A 22,036-nucleotide genomic window follows, 5' to 3' on the forward strand; every position below is an offset into this window, starting at 1 on the left:
CTGGTAAATCATGAATCATATGCTCTCAAAGCAAATAAGATAGCAAATAAGGCCCTCACACGGGCTACACAATACAAATAAGCCCCCATCGGGCATCGCTAATATAAATAAGCCCCAACATAGGCATCACAGTGAAATAAAAATTCCAAAATCATACTACAACCCCATCCTAAAGTCTATAACATACGAATGAAAAATTATCCTATCTCAGTTTCAAAGAAGGATAGTCAAACCTACCTCAAATGCTGAAACTTCACACGAACACTCTAACCAGAGCTCAACCCATGAATACTTACTCCGAAATGATTACCCACTATCAAGAATGACAAGATTACATCAAAAGGAGTTTAATGATACCCATATTTCTAGGTTTTAGCATCAGGGGAAAAATCATCCAAAAACTGCTTCAAAATCGAAAAGGGTGAATCTAGAATTTTATTTTAAAAATATGTTTTATGCATCAAGGAGAGTTTGTGGTTGAAAACCCATAAAAATTGACCAAAAATTGAGTTAGAAATCATTAAATCTTTAAACTTAAAATTTGGAAGAAATCCCTCCCCAAAACCAATTAGAAATCATGATTTTACAATGATTTCGGAAGATGAAATTGATAGAAATTGATAAGTATTGATAAACCAAACTTACCCAAAAGAATTTCGAAGAATCTCCTAAAGAATCGCCTCCCTCAAGCTTCAAAGGTTTGAAAATTATGGAAATGAAAACAATGGTTTATTTCCCAAAGTGGCTACTATTCAGGCCAAAAATGACATCGCGATCGCGAGCCACTACCCTCTGCGATTGCGAAGCATAATGGGTCAGCCCTTCGCGAACAAGGGCATCACTTCCATGATCATGAAGCTCAAGGGAAGGAACCATCACGAACGCGGAACATTGGTCGCGAATGCAAAGAACATAGGTTTGACTCTTCGCAAATGCAGGATCTAACGCTCAGAACGCGAAGGATTAGAACGCCTGCAGTAGAAACCAGTTTGGGCAAGTTTTCAAAGTCTCAAATCAAACCCTCAGGATTCGTTTGGGGTATGATAAAAATAAATCAAATATGCTACCACATTGAATTCGACATTCCGGACTAAATAAAATCATCGGATTTGTAAAAAAAGGATCGTTATGAGAAAATTATCCACTCGAACCTCTTTTAGGAAAACTCAACTTTTAACCTATTTTTCAAAATAAAAACTAAGGTCCCGTGGCTCTAAGTCAATGCTCAACTAAACCAAACTCAATGTTCTGGATGCAACCAAACTGACAGAATTATCATCCGGCGCTCGAATCTCCATATGTTGATCATAGTCAATCCTATCAATGAAACTTCCCACTCAAGGACTCAAATTGCCAAAATCCCACCCGATCGCATTGGTAGTCGTGCCAACCATCTCCATATCACAAATAAAGTACAAAAACACTATGGGGAAGTGCAAATGGTTATGCTTCACTGAAATGTAATTTTTCAAGAATTGGGACATTACATTTACAAATTTGTAGATTGAATCATTACAAAGTTTGATTTACTTTTTTTATTTCTGAAAGTGTTTAGAGAGTCTTACAAAAGTATTTTAGACTAAAATCGTAAAAAAAAGTGTCCAAATTTACAAAAATAATTCTTTTAAGTAGTATAAAAGAAAAACTTTGAATTCACAACTAAAAAAATACTTCTGAAATTTCTTACACAACAAAGATTTAGGTCTCCATTCTATCATAGGAAATAAAAAACACATAATAACCTGTAAAGTCCACATAAATGGTCCTGAACTCTATACCAATGTTGTTCTAGTATAGTTGCTTTCTTTGTAATCTTTAAACTACAAATCAATAGCAAATTTCAACAAATAAATAAAATGTATGAAGGTTATTCATGTGAAATTGCATAATATGTGAAAACAATATAAGAAGTACTTCAAATTCTCAATCTAGTTTAAAGCATATATTTCTATAAAAATCTCTAAAAATAACTTCAAGTAATATACTCACCTCAAGAACAGCCAAAAATGCTTCGAAGGAAATACTAAAAATTATCAGTTTTCTGAAATTTTAATTGAGAAAAAGAACTGCAATTTTCATAATCGAAAGGAGGAAGACCTAAAAGCGGAACTGAAAGGAGGGAAGCCTAAAAACCTTACCGTCAATTTATTTTTTCCTCCGTATTTGAAAACTCCATATATATCGCTTTAAATCTGTAATCTTCCATATTTGTCGATCACTTTAATTAATGGAGAGAAGATTGTATTAGTGAAAAGACTTGACCAAATTTAACAAAGATGGGACTAAGTTTGAGAAAATGAGTCAAATTGAGAGGACCCAACATCTAATTTGGTGTTTGATTTGGTTATTTGTTGGATCTAGCTCTCTCTCAAATGGGTAGTGATTTGGATATTTGACTGAGTTTTGCCCTTTTTCTCGAACTAGCACAAGCCTAATTGAGAATACATTTTTTATAAATGTATTTCTTGAAAGCCTTTAAGGCATAAAAAAGATGTGACCTTTAACATCGTATTTTTTTAATTTTAGTTCATTATTTTAATTACATTTACAATATAATTTATTTTATTTTGCTCTCATCCATTCATTTTTACTTATCCTTTATTCTAAAAATAATTTTTTAATTTTGATTTTCACTTTTAACCTATAAAAAAATAGTTATTCTTTTCCTATTTTTATGCTTAACATTAATTACTTGTTTTTCGAAATGATTTTTGAAGACCTATGACTATACATCAATTAATGTGGAGATTGTAATAAATCATTCATATTAATCATTATTTATTAAGGTCAGAGGCGTGCAAAATCCAAAGTAAAAAAGTAAAATTAGACGAAGGATGTAACTTTTAGTTTTAATTCATTGTTTTTTAAGTACTTTTACAAAACTATTCACTTATTCTAATTATGGATGTTCATGAAAGTTTTTTAAAATCAAGCCAAATAGAAAATCAAATCAAATCGAGAAAAAATGACATATTTTTTGTTCAATTTAATTTTGGGTTTGATAAAGTTTAGTTTGGTTTTAATTTAAGAAAAAATGAAATCAAAGACTATATAATACCTATTTAATCAAATTTATAACTACACACATATATATATATACATTTTCTATTAGTTGCCATATGTTTTTCACTGTCGTTTTTATTTTTTCATTACTGCTTTGATTTGCTTGATCACTTGAGTCGAAGACCTTTCGAAAACAACCTCTGATCTTCACCTCCGCGAGGTAGGGATTAGGCCAGCGTATATCCTACCTTTCACTGTCTAGTTATAGTCAATCTTTATATTGATAATTCCAATTTCCAAGTTTGAAAAGTAATTACTTAATGATAATACACTTGAGAAAAAATTGTATTGACCCTCGAGGTTATTTTTATATTTTCGTGTGCTTTTACTATTTTACTCCTTCCCGTAGATTTCTTGTAGATTTTGTGTGGTGCTAGTTGGGTGGCACGTTTTCTGAGGAGGTCGGGTGAGTTTTATGTAAGATTTTTCTCTTTTGGAGGTTCCAAAGTGAAAGAGTTGACTTTAGTCAAAATTTAAAGATTTTGATGCCGTATGAGGATTCTGACAGTCCCACCAGCTTCAAAAGGGTCATTTTGGTTTAGTAGCTAGGATGGTTAGTTCGGGTTTCAATACATTCATTTTGAGTTTGTGACGTTAGGCATTTTAACTTTGAAGTTTGATCAAAGTTTTACTTTGGTCAACATTCTTAGTAAAAGTGCTCAAATTAAAATTATGTCAGCGTGATTAGCTTTGAAATGCCAAGTTTGGTCTAGAATTACCTTTGGCTTGATTCTCAAAACTTTCGGGATGAGTTTGTGGCTTTTAGCATTTTATTTGGTTTTTCTTTGTAAGTGTTGACTTTGTTCAATATTTTTATGAGACGACTTCCGTTTGTCATTTCGTTAATTTTGTTGAGTTCAGAATCTCGTTTCTTATTGGGTAGCATAGTTTATTTGTACAATAGGTTTTCAAACAAATTTCTACCCCCATCGGGGAAATTTCTAATCTTGATGAACTATTTTAGCGATAATTTTTTTCTAAATGTCACTAAAATCAATGACATTTTGCAATAAATGTCATAATATATTTGATATTTGTATCAAATGTCATTATTTATGACATTTTCGCTAAATGTCGCTAAAAACAATGACATTTTGCAATAAATGTCATTATTATAGGGACATTTTGGACCAAATGTCATTGTTGTTACGACATTTGACACCAAATGTCATTGTATTTACGACATTTGACATCAAATGCCATTTTTATGACATTTGTTCATAAAATGTCATGAAATTTTTTATTTTTCGATAATTATTTCAACTGACGCCAAATTAGTGTCGTCGTATGTCCATTTTCTTGTAGTGATGCTAACTGATACCGATAATAACTGAGTAGCTCATAAATTCAGATAAAAACTAATAATATTTGAGATATACTTTATCTACAAGCATCTTAGATTTTGAAATTCGATAATCTGAGACATGCAATATATTTATATTGAGGATTTATGAAATTACCATGTAAAATACTGATTTATAGATGAAAACACATATAAGTAACTATCCATGAGGGTGACCGAGAAAATAATGAAAAATTATGCTTTGTATAAGAACCCTAACTTCTATAGAATCATAAACTGAAAAGCTGGGGTTTCTTTTGGACTCAATGGGTGAAAGGATGCCCATTGATGAAATTCCACATACCTAGAATGAAGATACTAGCTTGAATTCTTGGATTGAAACTTGAAGATGAGGAACTCTAGTTCTAGTTTGAGAAGAATCGTGACTAATCTTTTGATTTTGGATGTTATGCGTGAGAAAGGAGGTTTTAGGTCAGAAAATTCTCTTTAATTTTACTTAGAATAGGCTAAAATGACATAGCATAGGAATTGAAAGAGTGAAAAAAGACCTAAATATCCCTAAAAGAAAACTATCAAAGACCATCTATGAGGGTCATCTACGATCCGTAGATTGATCTACGAGTCATAGATTTCTCTCACAGAAATTAGGCCTAAATTTCTTAGTCTCTAAAGTTTGATCCATGGACACTTTTACAATCCGTGTCTCCATTTACGATTCATAAACATGGTCTGTAGAATCAGGCTAAAATTTGAGTTTTAGGACTTTAATCTATGGATCAATCTATGATCCGTAGAAGAGTTTATGACTTGTAAGTTGATCCCCGTAAATCTCAGACCAGCTATCAAATCTCTGAAGTTGGATGTATGGGCCTATCTACGAGTCGTAAATGGATTTACGATTCATAAACCTGGCTCGTAAAACTCAGGCTAAAATCTCTGTCTCTGTAGTTGGTCTACGAGTCTCATCTACAGCCCGTGGTTCCATCTACTATCCTAGATACTGCTCATACATCCCAAAATTTTTGCAGACTTAAATTTTCTGAGCTTTTCAAGTTCTGATCTGGGCTTAGGGCTTTTGGGGCGTTACACAAATTGTATGCAAGTATTAGTTATGTAGGTATTACGTATGCATACATTAGTTATGTCGGTATTAGTTATATAAGTATTAGATATGTAGACATTATTTACGTAGGATTTAGTTATGTAGAAATTACAATAAATAAATTATTTCTTATTGAATATTTATTCTGTTGTAAATTGATATACATTATTTAGAAACAAATAAGTAAAAAAAGTAAACTAACTCGGTCGATTTTTGTTAGTGTATAATAATATTCAAAAATATGTTACTAATGTCAATATGCATATAGTATAATTTAAATTAACTAGTGATTCAACTGATTATAGGTGGAAACACTCCCAACTTTTCTTTAAAAAAGTAAATAAAGGGAGTATCTTCGTAATTTTTTTAAGTGAAACATTTTGGAACAGATACTTCTTTTTAGCTAAAGTGACAACTAAACAAATCAAAAATTAGTTCAAATATTGAATTTCTTTACAAGAATTTTTAGAATTGCCACATATGTGATATCACCAGACTTAGTGCCACTATCACGAGAGGAGGGGGTGGGGTAACTTTTTAAAGAGTACATATAGTAAAAAATAATTTGAAAGTAAATTGAATGGGGTAAATATGTAATTTTATTATTTTAATTCATGTATAACTAATATTCACATAACTCATTCCATCTTATATTCCGCATAAAATTATACATAGATTTCCTCAAAAGTTTGTGAATATTAATTATGTAGAATTACTAAAGCACAATCAAACATAGTATAAATTAATACATGAATAACTTTTATTTCGCTGCCTCATCTATGCTCATCAAGCCAACTTTGCTCTTTAGGAGGTGAAAGAGCGGTTGAAGCAGATATTTTGAAATGACAGTGTTGAAGGTATATTTTTATATATATACACGGTTACGATTATTCTAGATCGCCAACCAAAAAAAAACACCCTACTTATAGGGCACTGTGTATTTATAATCTCTACGATAAGCAAGTGAATGTGATCGATTCAAGGCGAACGGTTCATCAAGCCATTTTTTGCCTCAACTCCCAAAATAAGAATAAGAATAGTTTTCAAATTCGAGTAAGAAATTGACACTTGACTGTGATAGCCCTCATAGTTTCAGTTTGTTCTGAATAGTTTCAGTTGCTTTTGTTGTCGGTCTAGATGAGGGACGAAGGGACCGTAGTCAGTCTTAATCCCTTCATTTGACTTGGATGTATGAATCAAACAATGTATAAAATTAATACATGAATAATCAAGTTGATAGAAGGAGACAGAGACATTGTGTTGGGTGATTTGACACACTCTGAAAGACTTTGAGACTTTTGATATTGTAGGTGTTTCATGATTGAGGAAATTGTACGGGCTATTAGTAGTATGAGTAGGGGAAGAGCGGTAGGACTCGATGAGATTTTGATAGAATTTTGGAAGAACACAGATAAGATAGGTATGGAGTTACTAACTGAGTTGTTTAATGCTATTTTTAAGACAACAAAAATGTCCGAGCAATGAAGGTGGAATACAATAATTCCATTGTACAAGAACAAGGGTGATATTCAAAACTGTATCAACTATATGAATATCAAATTGCTAAGACAAACTATGAAGGTTTTGGAGAGAGTGGTAGAGATGAGGATGAAAAGAAGGATGTCCATTTCCAAGAATCAATTTGAATCACGTCAGGATGATCGACTACTGAATCCATCCATCTTGTGCGAAGACTGGCGAAGAAGTATAGAGAAAGGAAGAGGGACCTAAATATGCTGTTAATTGATCTTGAAAAGGTCTATGACAAAGTCTAAGGGATGTCCTCTAGAGGTGATTGGGGGCTAGAGGTGTGTCACGTCCCGAGAGGGTACCCTAGACGTGATCGGCACTCGAAAACCATTTCCGGCCCCCAAGCGAACCACATAGCCTGATCACACATTCGTTCATTCATTCAATCAGCGGAAGACTTATAATAAAGAGAATATTTGGTGGGCAAATCCCAAATCAACAATCTAACTCAAGAAAGAAAGGTCATGGGCCAACAAATCAAACTTCAATCTTTGTCATTAAAATAGTTTGACAAAAATAATTCAAGGAAAGAAAATACTCAATCGGCCCATCACTATCTAGTCTATGAAGTCTCTATCACTACTATCTAATTGGTGCCAATGACATATTCATGGCTACCTCAAATCAAAATGAAAAGGGTTAACTCGATGCAAGAATGATATAAGCGGTGCCCTCCGGATGTAGGGAAGGACTCACCAATACGCTGAGTATGTATAGATCCTCAATGGTGCTTCTATTGACGATCTCTTAAACCTGTCTCTGCATCATGAAACGATGCAGGTCCAAATGGACGTTAGTACATGGAATGTACGAGTATGTAATATGGCAGAATGAAACATACCTCAAGGAAAAATAACATCGGTTCAAACATCTCAAATCAGAAAGATAAGAGAGACTCAATCAAAGTATCATAAGTCTAAAGTAAGAATACATTTTAGACAAAGACCAACCACACACCATACAATCCAATCCAATCCAATCATGTACAATACAGTTCAAATACAATCATATACAATCGGTTCAATCCGGTCATATACGATCCGATCCAACCCAATCATATACAATCCGATCCAGTCACATACCATTCTATTCAATCCAATCACATATCATCTAATCCAATCCATCACACATCATTTAATCCGATCCAATCGTACACAATCCAATCACATATCATCTAATCTAATCCGATCATATACAATCAACTCAACAATCAACTCAAAAGACTCAACTCAATAAATATGCAAATTAAATCATGCAATATTTTACGATTGAACTCAATCATCTATAATCAGAATCAACCCAATCACATCATGCACAATCCACTCAATTTGGGAGTTTTTCTAACCAACAACCATCACCATATGAGCGAGTGATAGTACAACAAACCGACATTATTGCCACGTCCGTTCATACCTTGCCAGGGTATGGATGGCTCAACCAATCATTGATCCAATCCAACCAAGTCCTATCATGTCAGGACAATAATTTGAGAAATATCCGACTTTAACGGTTCGATCCCATGGGAAGCATCCGACTTTAACGGTTTAATCCTCTCTTACGTTTGGCGATGTAGTTTATTGGTTCGAGTATGGACTATATTCTTACCCAATTCGTTGCTCGATACTCCTCCTAAGACTCAATATGCTCATATCTATCAAGTGAGTAAAATACTCAAAATACTCATTTAGCCTCATTGGACTCTTTCAAATCAACTCATTTAGTCTCATTGGACTCTTTCAAATCAACTCATTTAGTCTCATTAGACTCTTTTCAAAACTCAATCAAATCTGACCTCCTTGGACCTTCTTTCAAATTGACTCATCTCAAATCATCAAACTCTTCTCTTTAAAATTTATACAATCTCAACTCAATCTCAAAAATCGACATTTTAAAGTAAAAATGCTCAACTCATTTATACTCAAAATACTCATGTTCAAAAATAATTAAAAGACTTCTCAAACTCAACTCCTGCTTAAACCCTCTTTTTAATCATAGATGAAAATAATCATTCTTTAAAACTCAAAATAGCGTATAAATAGATTATGCAAAATTTCTCACAATCATTTATTTAAAACTCCTTCTCAAGAGATCATTTATTTTTAAAATGCTCATAAGACTCCAATCAATCAAATTATGCAAATCACAATAGACTCCAATCTACTTCATCACACAACATCCTCATCAACATAACTTCTTCATTCACATTATCGTCAAATATCATCATTCACATCATCATCAAACATCATCATCACATCATCATCAAACATCTACTCTAAAATCCTTATTTAATTCTACATTCCATTTATAGAAACAAAAGTGACATTCTAGCGCTACCAACGTTTTTAATTCTTTTTTTGCCATTCACATTCATAACTATTCCAATTCTTTTTTCTCATTCCAATCAATACATATATACACAAAACCATCCACCTCAACCTCAAGACAACTATGACAAAAGAAATCTCATCTTGGGTTCATGTGAATGAAACATGAATCCACACTCTCAACAAAACTCAAATCGAGAATATCATCAATACCTATAAATCTATATACAAAGATACATTTGTAGTCAATAATATGAAAGTTGACTATTTAATAATTCAAGTCATGAAATCATCCATCAATTTTTAGTATATAAAGATATTCTAGGGTTTAGAAAAACTTTCAAGAAAACCTTCCTAGAAGGTTCAAATCTTTCACAACTCCTATCCAACACATACATGGGCATATGGAAGAACTCAATCCATATTTTAGGTTAGTCTTACATACCTTAGAGTAGATTTTGAAGAAATCTTGTTGTTGGGTCTTCAATGGGAAGGCTTGAATTCTTGAAGCTCTCGAAGACACTCTTTGTTGGAGAAGGATTTGGAGAAGAAGAGAGGGAAATTCTAGGGCTTTTTTTAGAGAGAGAGGGACTGAAAAAAATGGCCCCAAAACGTCCAAGGATAGTGTATATATAATTTAGGGAAATATCCAAATTGCCCTTTCTCCAAAAATCTGGAAAACAGGCTAAAAATGCTCCTGGTGTGATAGTGGCGCGTCGCGCCACTGCGGTGCCAAGTCGAATAGGCTTAAAACCTGCACACCTGCTAGTGGCGTGTCACGCCAAGGACCAAACTACTGAGGTTATTTGATGACGCGATAGTGGCGCATCGCTCCACTGCGGCGCTAAGCCCAGGCTTCCTGCAGTCACAACCCAGGCCTGAAATTCCGGCAATACTAGTCCGTCTTAGGATAGTTATAACTTTTGACTCCGAACTCCAAAATTTACTATCTTGGCGGCGTTGGAAGAAAGAATCAAAGACCTTTAATTTTTTAGGTCATGGGCCATCCAATTCATCCTATTTTAGGAGACATGGTCATTTGAAATTGACCCTTATACTAATTCGTCCGAAAACTTAATCGATTGGGATTCTTTGGACTTGATTTGGTGTTAGAGATCCCTCATGACCCCTAAACACATCTAACACACTTAAATTACTTAGGAATTAATCCTAACTCATGTGTAAGATTACAAGTCCTCCGGTCCGAGTCTACACACACGTGAAAAAATGTTTGAATCTTTGCGGGAAAAAAATTTGGGGTGTTACAAGGTGTCCCGATGGTTTATATTAGGATGATAAAGGAATGTACAATGGAGCCAAGACTTGAATTAGAACGGTGGAAGGACACTCAGATCACTTCCCAGTTAAGATGGGGTTGCACCAGGGATCACTTCTTCGCCCTTTCATATTTTGCCTTGGTGATGAATGAGTTGATGCAGTCTATCAAGGAGGAGGTTCCATAGTGTATGTTATTTGTGTACAACATAGTATTGATTGATGAGACACAAGACATAGTTAATGCTAGGTTGGAGGTTTGGAGACAAACTGAAGTCCAACGGGTTCAGGTTGAGTAGGATCAAAACATAATAATTGAAGTGCAAATTCAGTGCTGCGTTGAATGAAGTAGACATGAAAGTGAGGTTTGTCATGTAGACTATTCCCAAGAGAGAAAATTTTAACTATCTTTAGTCCGTAACCCAGGGTAGTTGGTACATCGATGATGATGTCGCACATTACATTAGAGCGGCATGGATGAAATGAAGGCTTGTCTCTTGAGTCTTGTATGATAAGAAGGCATCACCTAAACTAAAAGGTAAGTTCTACGGATTGCTAGCCAGTCAAGAACTCGCATGTTCAGAAGATGCATGTTGCGGAGATGAGGATGTTAAGATGGATGTGTGGGTACTAGGAGCAAAAAAATTAAGAATGAGGTTATCCGAGAGAAGGTGAGAGTTCCTTCTATGGCAGACGAATGAGGGAATCGATACTGAGATTATTTGGCATGTGAAGAGGAGGTGCGCAGATGCCTCAATGAGGAGGTGCTAGAGGCTAGGTGTTGGGGGTACGCAGAGGGGTAGAGATAAGCCAAAAAGTATTGGGAGAGGTGATTAGACAGAACGTGGCGCAACTTCATATTAATAAGGACATGACTCTAGACATAAAAAAGTGGATGTCGTGTATTAGGATAAATTAGTAGGGGTAGAGTATTGTCTTGCCTTGCAAATGTCGTAGTACTAGTCGTATCCTTGTAGTTAGAGGTGGGCATGGTATGGTATATACTGAAATACCATACCATTCTGAAATTTTTGATACCGTGGATTTTATATTATGGTATTTGGTATGGTATATGATATACATTTTAAATATTTTTGATATACAGTATGGTATTTGGTATTTAGAAATAACATACCGAAATATCGAATACCACACCAAAGTATATAGTTACATAAATAATATATATATATATATATATATATATATTATTATTATTAAAATACTAAAAAATATACAACATAGTATTAGTATAAACTAAATGTTTAGAAGTAGAAATTTTGACTGCTTTATTTTGATAAAAATGTATTTTAAGTGTAATTGATTAACAAAATGAGTTGTTTGTACTTTCTTTTGAATATATATTTATAAATGTATAATATGTTAGTATGATACAATTAAGGACCTTTTTTTAATTGTTGAAGTCATAATACTCTATTATATAAATATATATTAGTCAAAATTGAACTAACTATGGTTACTGATTTACCGAACTTCAAAATACCGAACCATACAGAATTAAATTGGTACGATAATGATATTATAGTTTTATAAACCGAATACTAAAATTACGATACCAAAGTTTCAAATACCGTACGATACCATACCATGTCACTCCTACTTGTAGTCTAGTCATATGTTATTTATTATGTTTTGATTATTACATTATCTTGCTTCTATTATTATTCTTTCTGATAGACTTTACGCTGCTTCATCGTTGTTATGCTTTTTTCATTATTTTCTCATTTTTTTATTTGGATTTGATACACTTGATCTTGAAATATTGTATCTAAATTCTATGAGTTAATGATAAAAATTGTATATACTGTATTCTTTCTCAGATCCCACTCGGTGAATTTCATGATATTGAATAAGCAAATTATGCTATTGAATAACCAGATTATTCATTATTAGCCCCTTGGGCTACTAAATGACTTGTTTTCCGTATTCTAATTGCTGAACAATCTATGTGGTAATTGAAACGCCGTCAACCTGCGGCTACCAAACCGGAAACCGTCGACACTGACCTCGCCGGTGAGACCAACCCCACAGCCATAGGCGTATTTGGATTGTTGGGTTATTAATGAAGACATCAAAACTTTCAACCAATCCACATTTACTTTGTCACACAACATACAGTTGTGGCAACCAAAGCTGGTGGTTTGCCATAAAAAATTGACATTTCTTCGTTTTTCTTTATAAAGGAACTCCTCACCTAATAGTATGAGCGCATTGAAATTTCTCAACTACTTCCTCAGTTCTAAATTTGCACCTCTTCACTCTTCATATATTCAGTATCGTTTTTCGTCTCCAAAATATCATAGCTTTATCTCCTCCCAACTTCGCCTCTTATCCTCTGGTAACTTCTCTTTCTCGATCAAAACACCTATCACTGAGGAATTTTGATTATCTTGATGTACGTTATTGTAAATGTATATGTTTTCTTCATGAGTTTTGGGGTGGCGTTGGTTTGGAAAAAAAAAAATTAAGAACGGAAAGCATATAAATTGTTTGATGAAATGTTTGTATGAGCGGGAAAAGAAAAAAGGTCAACTTCAGAAACATAAGAAAAAAGATCTTATAGTATGCTGTAAATCGCACTTTTGATCTCTGAGGATTTCCTACTTTGTTTTCGTTGATCAAATTTGGTTTTTAGGATCTGTCAAAATAAATTATGAATTGCGTTGGCTATTTTTGCTCCTGTGGAATCCTGTAAAGAGACGTATAAAGGTGGGCTTTGTCAGAAATTGTAGAATTGATATGGCTTTTTTGTTAACACATGGACAATATCACAAATTTTACACATTCTTTTCATTGTGAGCTGAGAACCTTTTAAACCTCTGTGTTTCTTCCATATAGTTTGTCAAAATTATGAATATGGGCCTCCTAATCTTGAGAAAGCAGAGATTTTTACTTTTTCCTTTGGTGATGGGCATCTATTTGCATCTTCAGAAACAGTACTATTTTTGGAGTAAAATGTATGTCCCGTCCCATTTCATATAATGCTATTTGATTGGAAATGGAGTTTTAAATGCTTATTGGACATTCATATTGTATTAGCCGTAGAAAAGTTACTTTGATAGGGAAAACATTACTCAAAGTTTAAAACTTGAATTGCTTAAATGAATTTGAGTTCTTGAATGTCGGTGAAAGTTGTATAGAATAATATTATCAGTAAAATGCTACCACACGTCTTGGGGACATTCCAGAAAGGAAAGGTTATCAGATAAGTCGAAATAAGCGAGTAGGTGTTTACTAGATTTCACGTGTAATATATGTTTGAAAACCAAGAGTCCTTTGGATGCAACTCATAGATATCTTTTGTGTTTCAAAAAGTTCGAGATGGTGGTACAAACATGACATATACATATACATAATCTTAAAAGTTTTCTTCCTCATTCTTCATTTTTTCAGCTACAAGTAGCATAAGCTATATGGAGCTGGTCAAGGAAGTTGCCAGCAAGGGACCTGAATCGCAGAAGAATATTGCGATAAGAGCTGATGAAAAGAGCTACAGTTACCTGCAGTTGATATCATCTGCGAGGAGGATTTCAAATTTGTTAAGCAAACTAGAGCTTAAAACTGTGAGTTGGAAATAACAAATTATCTATGAATAACTAAAGCTGCATGAATTTGTGTTTTAATCTTTATCAAACAGTGTAAATTAAATGAAAGTTTTCTTTTCCCAGTTGAAATGTTTAGTTAACAGTAATCTTTACAAAATTCATTCAATGCGAGTCCTTTTCCCCACATTATCGTTTTTCATCTGGATATAGTGCTCTTCGAATTTCAAAGTCAGTCTACAGAATTTACTTCTGTTATTGCTTTCTGCTCAGTTGCTTCCGCATTTTCAGGACAAAGGCATCAAAGAAAATGTACATCACAATGGAGCAAGAGTAGGGATTGTGGCCAAACCTTCTGCTGAGTTTGTTGCTGGAATACTAGGGACCTGGCTTAGTGGAGGTTGTGCAGTCCCTCTTGCTTTGAGCTACCCTGAGAGTGAACTGCTACATGTGATGAATGACTCGGTCCGTTTCTGAATCTTTGTTCTTCTCCCTCACTGTTTTCTGTCAGTTAAGTGCTGTATTTATAGATAATGAAGTCACATAAAAAATGAATGTCTTTTGCCTTTACAAATACTAAATATTAATGATATAGATTGCATTATTTGTCGCGCCTTGATCTGTCTGTAGATGAATAGCTCATGTTCAATACTTCAATTAGGCTGAATATTCCCTGTCTGCATGATGTAGAAACACTGCAATGGCTTCTTCCGGTTTTTGTTCTCTTTTATGCTTATTCAAATCATTGTGAAACATTGATTTCTAGGACGTCTCTATAATTTTGAGCACTGAAGACCACCAAGAACTTATGAATACAATTGCAGCAAAAACTGGTGCTCAGTTATCTCTCATTCCTTCAATTCCCGATGTGCATTCATCAACAGAGCATGACCAGTCAAAAGACATGGTTTCTGACGGTCAACAGGATCTGCTAGAAATCAATTCCTACGGTGAGATAATGGGTAATGTGTCTGTTTCTCCATATGGTAATTTATTTCCTCATTTGAGATGTTTGGAGCTCATCAATAGCATTTTCCTTTGTTCTGTACATGTTACCTTTAAGGCGAGAACCCTGCTTTTATCTTGTACACCAGCGGCACAACAGGGAAACCAAAAGGAGTTGTCCACACACACAATGGAGTCTTAGCACAGGTTGATGTCTGTTCTAGACTTGATGTCAGCATTCCCATGCTTTTATTGTATCTTGATATGATTGATTCTTCGCCTTTATGTGTTCTTCTCGAATTCATTGATCTAACTAGCAATATTCCACTTTTACTTTGTGGTGTTACGCCATAAATTAAGGTTCAGTAGATATCATTCCTATCACAGACCTTGGTGTGTCCGATTAAGCAAGTTTGCTTTCCCCCTTTTTCTTCCTCAAAGAGGCTGCAAATGCGTATGTATTCCTTTGATTCTGAAGGTAGGATAACGTGTGATAGTATTTGTATTGCTGAGAAATGATAAGTAACCCAAGTCAGCACCTTGGACTAACTGCCGTTGTAATGAAGAAGAATCGATATCATTTGGTAAAGTAAACCTGTTTAGGTCTTGTTTCAGTTGTCAGTAATATTGGGAGGGGCGAGGATTGTCTTTATTGTAGTTTTGCTACGAAATACTCTTTTCAGTTTTCTGGAAGTTATCTCTAATTTAACTCCTTCCATGTTTGCTGTTTCAGGTCCAAATGTTAGCTAACGCATGGGAATACACGTCCAAGGATCAATTTTTGCACAGTCTACCACTCCATCATATCCACAGTCCTTTATTTTTGTTCCCAATCATGTTGTTTACATTTTTCCTGCTTTTGCAACGTGTTTTTGTGTGGGATAAAGGGATAAACAATCTCATTTGGACTAAAAAATTGGTTGATCCTTAACCTGTACTATACATGTGCACGGACTTTTCAATGCTTTACTTGCCCCTCTTTATGCAGGTTCCACGGTAATACCTTAAAGATAATTTCACATCTTCAAACTTTTTTTCACCCACAACATACATGCTGTCTGATCGGAAATTCATGTTACTATATCTGCTTTTCCCTTTTTGAAGGTCGACTTTGTGCCAAAATTCAGTGTGAGGGGAATTTGGCAGAGATGGCGTGAATCATATCCTACAGATGGGACTATTATGGATAATGCCATTACGGTGTTTACTGGAGTAAGTCTGAAACATAGTTGATGTTATGTCACGTTAGATAATCTGTGCATTTATTATGTTGAGCTTTGCATTCTTAAACTTACCATGGAAAGATGATTTCTCGCTTCAGTTGCATAATATGTGCTTGAAGCTCTGAGTAAGAATACATGTTTCCTATTCCTGCATTCCTGAATTGGACTCACAGTGGAAGCCTCTAATAATGTCATAAATTTCTTGAACTTATCATGAACACCATTGACTGACTTGTTGCATCAATTGCATCCTGTTTGCTTCAAAGCTAAGAATACATGGTTTCTCGATTCATTTGCATAATGTTTTCTCTATGGCTGAGACTAATAATACCATGTCTTATCTCTGATTCATGTTTCCCTGGACCTTGTATTGGAGATACTTACAGCAGAAGTCTCTAGTTAATGTCAGATATCTAAGATGTCATTACTATGATCGTATCTGGGATATGAAAAGGGATAGCTTTAGCTTTTGTGTTTACCTAGCTAGGATTTTCTAACACCATGGTGTCAAATTATAGCTTTGGTAGCAGATCCACCGGCTCCTACGCCCCCACTCATTTCTGATTGATGTCTTTTCTATTCTACTAGGTTCCAACTATGTATGCACGATTGATACAAGGTTATGAAGCAATGGATCCAGAACTAAAAACAGCTTCTGCTTCAGCAGCAAGGCACTTGCGTCTTATGGTAATAGACTTGGTTTCTCCTCTGCTGGTGTTGTTTGGATAAACTACACAAAACATAATTAGGACCTTAAATGTAAAAGAGCCTGACTTTTTCGTTTTGGCTGGTTTTATAGAGTAGAGAATGTACTGTTGTCAAAACTTAATGTATTTCTTAATCATCCAAAACAATACTTTCTGCTTCCAGATGAGTGGCTCCTCTGCACTTCCTCTGCCCGTCATGCAGCAGTGGGAAACCATTACTGGACACCGCTTATTGGAACGTTATGGCATGACTGAGGTAAATGTGCGCATAGCCACATATTTTGGTATGTAGTCTTTTGACTGTTCACTTAATACCTATGCTTATGTAACTGGTTAATTGCGTCCAGTTTGTGATGGCAATCTCTAATCCCATAAGAGGCAAGTGCAAAGGAGGTACTGTTGGCAAGCCATTTCCAGGTGTGCAGGTTAGTGAGTTCCTTGTGCTATGTTTTCCACATCTAATATGCTGCTGGAAAAAAGTCCATAAATGCAGTCTAGGAATTTTGTTAGATGCATCCCGTCTTTATTATAAGCTCGATCTCTTATTCTTGAATATTCCGTCACTTCTTTGTTTTGTTTCTGATAGGCCAAGATTCTTTTGGAAGATGAAAGTAGTAATGACAAAAGTGGAGTTGGAGAGCTGTGCATTAAGAGTCCATCATTGTTCAAAGAATACTGGAAATTACCTGAGGTAATCACTACATAGTTGGCAACTCTACTCCTTAAACATCTCCTGCTTTGAAACTTTTTTCCTGCATTTATGTTAACAGCCATTTGTTTATTAGCCTTCATAGAGAAAGTTAGCTTGTATTTCTGTCTCTCCCCTCCCCCCCTTGTGCTCTTGAACCTTGTCAAACACTTAGTTTGAATCTATTACCATTTGCATTTGAGGTTACGTGGCTTTCCAAATTGAAATAGATGACTTCCTATGCCATTTCTTGGTATTGAAAATCTCTTGCACCATGCGAGGATTTGCTAGGTAACCAAGCAGTCATTTACTGATGATGGATATTTCAAGACTGGAGATACTGTTACAGTTGACGAAGACGGATATTACATCATTTTGGGACGTAAGCATACTGTCTTCCAAGTTATTTTCTAGTTGTGCTATACCAATTTCATGTGGTTTTCTTTGAATTGTTAGTTGCTAGTTGTGCTATACCAATTTTATGCAGGTTATGTCCCCAGTAGACTTGTATGACCTGCATGAGATTTGATTGGCAACTTCTCTGAAAGCAATCCCACATATTCTTGTATCTTTTCCCCTTTTGAATTTGTCCGTACATTAAATGAAATGGCAATGTTATCCACATGACTGCTTTCTCAAATGATGGGGTTGAATCACTGAAAATGACTATCTCACTAGTTCAGTTTTTCTTAGATAGTAATATCTATCAGTGGATGAGGAACTGCAGGTATACGTGCCATGCGCCCATCTAAACTTTCTCAGTTAGTAGTTCAAACCCCCAAATGATAGTGTTTGTATAACTTCGTCTTGTGTGTTCGAGGAGCAAAACAGTAGATATATGTATGTGAAAGATATATATCAACTAGATTATAGTTGATTCTATTAATAAATACTTTTTGAAAACAAGGTTTTAAATTTATTAGTGTCACTTATTAAGTTTATTCGACCTTGTTTTTTCAGTTCTTTCATTCATAAGACAATGGAGTGATGAAAGTTCTTTTGCTATCAAACTTTATCTGCTGGAGAAAGATTTTTTATTTTGTTTGGAATTAATATTTTTTTCTTTTTCAGGTACAAATGCTGACATTATGAAGGTTGGTGGATACAAATTATCAGCATTGGAAATTGAAGCAGTTCTGTTAGAGGTTGCTGCTTGTCTATCTATCTATTTAAATGCCCGTGGTTTCTATTAGATTTTGATAGTTCCCTTTAGAGATAGCTGTCAAATATAAGATTTCAACCGTTGACATTAAGCCCGTGTTAATCAAATTTCCTGTTCACAGCATCAAGCTATAGCAGAGTGTTGTGTGTTAGGCTTGCCTGACAGAGATTATGGCGAAGTGGTATGTGCAATAGTTGTGCCTGCGGCTGAAGTAAAAAGAAGACGAGATGAGGAGCTAAAGCCTGCACTAACCTTGCACGAACTTTCTGATTGGGGCAAGGAGAAACTTGCCCCATACAAGGTATCAACCTTGTTGAATTAATTCTTACTGTTGAACTTATGAATCATGTTTTCCCTCCGGTTATTGAGCTTGGAAAACGAATTCCTTGTCCAAGAACTTCGTTGTTCTAGTAACAGTACATCACTGTTCGAATGATTGAAGAAACACATAATGTTGGAATTACTAGGCCTAGGAAAAGGAGTTCATGCTTCATGCTTGTTTGGTTGATATTGTTATTATGATTTGCTTTTCTTGCGATATGTTTTGGTATTGAAGTACTAAGGTGCTTAAAGCTAATTCTTGCCACTTTATGACTGTAATCCAGATACCAACTCGTCTGTTTCTGTGGGAATCTCTGCCTCGAAATGCTATGGGGAAGGTAAGATATACCAAGCTTTCACTGTCATTTTTTTTTAAAAAAAATTGATGTCAAATGATAATGGTTATAAACAGCAGATTTGATGTCCTTTTTCTCTGTACTAGGTAAATAAGAAAGAGCTGAAAAGGAAGCTGGCTGACGATCCCAAATGAGTTTAAATTGGTCAGAAAGCAAGTACAAGATGGAGTATCAGAAAGTATAATAATGTCACTCTATGCTTATTAGTCCAGACAGTGAATAGAGTGGAAGTGCAGAGGAGATTTTTATTTACCTTTGAAAGAAGAACATTCGTATGTAGTTAGCATATTGGATTTTTAGGAACTTTAATGAGAAAAGACGACGTTGTGTGCATTTGAATTTACAAAACATGTTAGAGTTGATACATGGATACTGTATATCCAAGATAGGACTCGTGAGCCCTACGAATTTTACTTGTAAAATGGATGGTGTCTTGTGGATCTGTATTTCAAAGGATTTTTTGCTGTTTTACAAGTAAATTGCAGCATATACAGATAAACTTATGTAAATTTTTATTCTTCAGTAGTATTTAAGTTGGATACAATAACATGAGATTTTTCTTTCCAGTATATACTTCCTCGACGAAACAATAGTTTTTTTGCCTAAAATTGTAGAAAAGTTTTGCTCGAATTTACTTCTTGAAGAGTGCATATTATTTGCATTGCAGCTTTTCCTATTTGTGCCCTCTTGTTACTTGTTATTCACCAATGGATTATCCCACTATTCGAGTCCTAGTTCCCATCACTATCACATTTTAAGATTTTACATCCCACTATGTAAAAGTATTTGGGAAGTATTTCACATGATAAATAGAGGTTACATTTCGTATTCTCTCTTTTTTGGTACATTGATGAGAGTAGTGGAAATGAGATTGTTGAGATGGATATGTGGACATACGAGGAGTGATAGGATCAAGTACAAAGCTATCAGGGATGAGATGGAGTGGCCTCTGCAATGGATAATTAGACGAAGGAGGCGAGTTTGAGATGGTTTGAACATGTAAAGAGAAGAAGCACATATGCCTAAAGAGGAGAAGTGAGAGGTTGCCTATAGTGGATGTGAGGAAAAGTAGAGGTAGACTGAGAATTTTTTTTCAGAAGAGATGATTAAACAAGACACGATTCACCTGCAACTTACCAAGGAAATGATCCTAGATAGAAAGATATGAAGGTCGAGGATTAGGACAGAAGGTTAGTTGGTCGAGCATTATCTAATTTCATTTTCAGTATTATTACTATTATTCTCCTACTATCTTATTCTTCGATTTTGTTATTGCCTGGCACTTCATTTGGTTAAGTTATCATATTATTTTGTCATTGCTACTGTTCTGTTCTTCATTGTTTTTAGCGTGACTTCTTCTCTACTGTATTTGTCTTACATACTTGTTTTTAATGTTTTATTTAAGTCGAGAATTTATCGAAAACAAACTCTCTATCCTCTCAAGATAGATTTAAGGCTACGTACACATTACCTTCCCAAACTCCACTTATGGAATTACACTAAATATGTTGTTTTCGTTATTATTATCTCTTTTTGGTACATGGACAAAATAATAATCTTAATTTGTATTATTATGTATTCTATTATCATGGATTTAGACTTCAAACTAAAATTATTTTCCCCACCAAATGGCTCGTTATGACACTACGCTACATGGTTTAAGCCGCTGGTAGTAGAATAAACTCCATATCATTGAGCCTTTCTTCTCAAATTGACAAATCATCATATTAGTGTGGTCTTTGTTTGTCAGAAGTTTGCATATTTATTTTCCTCCCTCAAAATTTGTATGATAATGTCTTTGTTCACGTCAATAAATGTCTACAGTAATGATTTTAAGAGTTAAATTATTTATCCTCCTGTTTAATAATAGTAAGTTCTAAGTTGTAAGAAGAAGTAAAATTTCCACCTCTACTTATTTTTACCCCTAAAATCTCCCAGCTCTGCACACTTTTGGTCTCCATATAAAAATTCGAAAGCTAAATAAATAAGTAACCTTGAAGGGAAGTCTTGAAGCAACAATAAAGTTGTCTCCGGGTAACTTATAGTATAGGTCACAGATTCGAGTCGTGAAATCAGTCGCTAATGCTTGTATCAAGATAAACGGCCTACATTACACTACTTAGGATGTACGATCCTTCCCGATATCCTATGTGAATGTGAAATACTTGAGGCACCGGGCTATTTTAAAAAAAATAAATAAGCAGACCTAATAACATTCTACGTGGTTAGTAATGAGGAAAATGTAGAAACAAAAATACAATAAGCCCTGCAATATATAGAGGATAAGCAAGCTTTCATAGCTCAGTTGGTTAGAGCACCCGTTTAGTAAGCGGGAGGTCTTGAGTTCGACTCTCAATGAAAGCATGTTTCTTTATATTTTGGCACATTAATGATATTTTAAAGTTAAATTGTTACTAAAAATATCTTTTTTTATTTTGCATGGACTAAGTGAGTTATATAAATTGAGACAATTACAA

General features: G+C 34.6%; 1 protein-coding gene and 1 non-coding gene across 3 annotated transcripts; both read left to right on the forward strand.

Annotated features, from left to right (window-relative positions):
* The first annotated feature begins 12,520 nt into the window (after positions 1-12,520).
* LOC129899370 (probable CoA ligase CCL8) lies at positions 12,521-20,068 on the forward strand. 2 transcript variants are annotated; one of them, XM_055974353.1, is made up of 17 exons: positions 12,521-12,953; positions 14,009-14,178; positions 14,449-14,622; positions 14,924-15,107; positions 15,221-15,309; positions 15,836-15,904; positions 16,045-16,098; positions 16,207-16,314; positions 16,914-17,012; positions 17,196-17,288; positions 17,380-17,457; positions 17,619-17,723; positions 18,012-18,102; positions 18,792-18,865; positions 19,004-19,183; positions 19,488-19,541; positions 19,646-20,068. In XM_055974353.1, exons 1-17 carry the CDS (start codon positions 12,818-12,820, stop codon positions 19,691-19,693), a joined length of 1,806 nt encoding a protein of 601 aa, XP_055830328.1. In that variant the 5' UTR covers positions 12,521-12,817; the 3' UTR covers positions 19,694-20,068. The 2 variants fall into 2 exon arrangements, with proteins under 2 accessions (XP_055830328.1, XP_055830395.1); XM_055974420.1 differs by lacking the exon at positions 12,521-12,953 and adding an exon at positions 13,168-13,324.
* Positions 20,069-21,849: 1,781 nt separating this feature from the next.
* Positions 21,850-21,923, forward strand: TRNAT-AGU (transfer RNA threonine (anticodon AGU)). Its single transcript has one exon. It is a non-coding gene; the product is annotated as a tRNA-Thr (tRNA).
* Positions 21,924-22,036: the final 113 nt, after the last annotated feature.

This window comes from Solanum dulcamara, chromosome 1, assembly GCF_947179165.1.
Source record: "Solanum dulcamara chromosome 1, daSolDulc1.2, whole genome shotgun sequence".
NCBI lineage: Eukaryota > Viridiplantae > Streptophyta > Magnoliopsida > Solanales > Solanaceae > Solanum > Solanum dulcamara.

What these genes read in the sequence shown, in the direction of transcription:
- LOC129899370 (XM_055974353.1), top strand. Translation starts at nt 12,818, where the DNA reads ATGAGCGCATTGAAATTTCTCAACTACTTCCTCAGTTCTAAATTTGCA. An exon ending in CTCTTTATGCAGGTTCCACG is followed by an intron (nt 16,099 to 16,206) that starts GTAATACCTTAA and finishes CCCTTTTTGAAG; the next exon opens with GTCGACTTTGTGCCAAAATT. An exon ending in AATACTGGAAATTACCTGAG is followed by an intron (nt 17,724 to 18,011) that starts GTAATCACTACA and finishes AGGATTTGCTAG; the next exon opens with GTAACCAAGCAGTCATTTAC.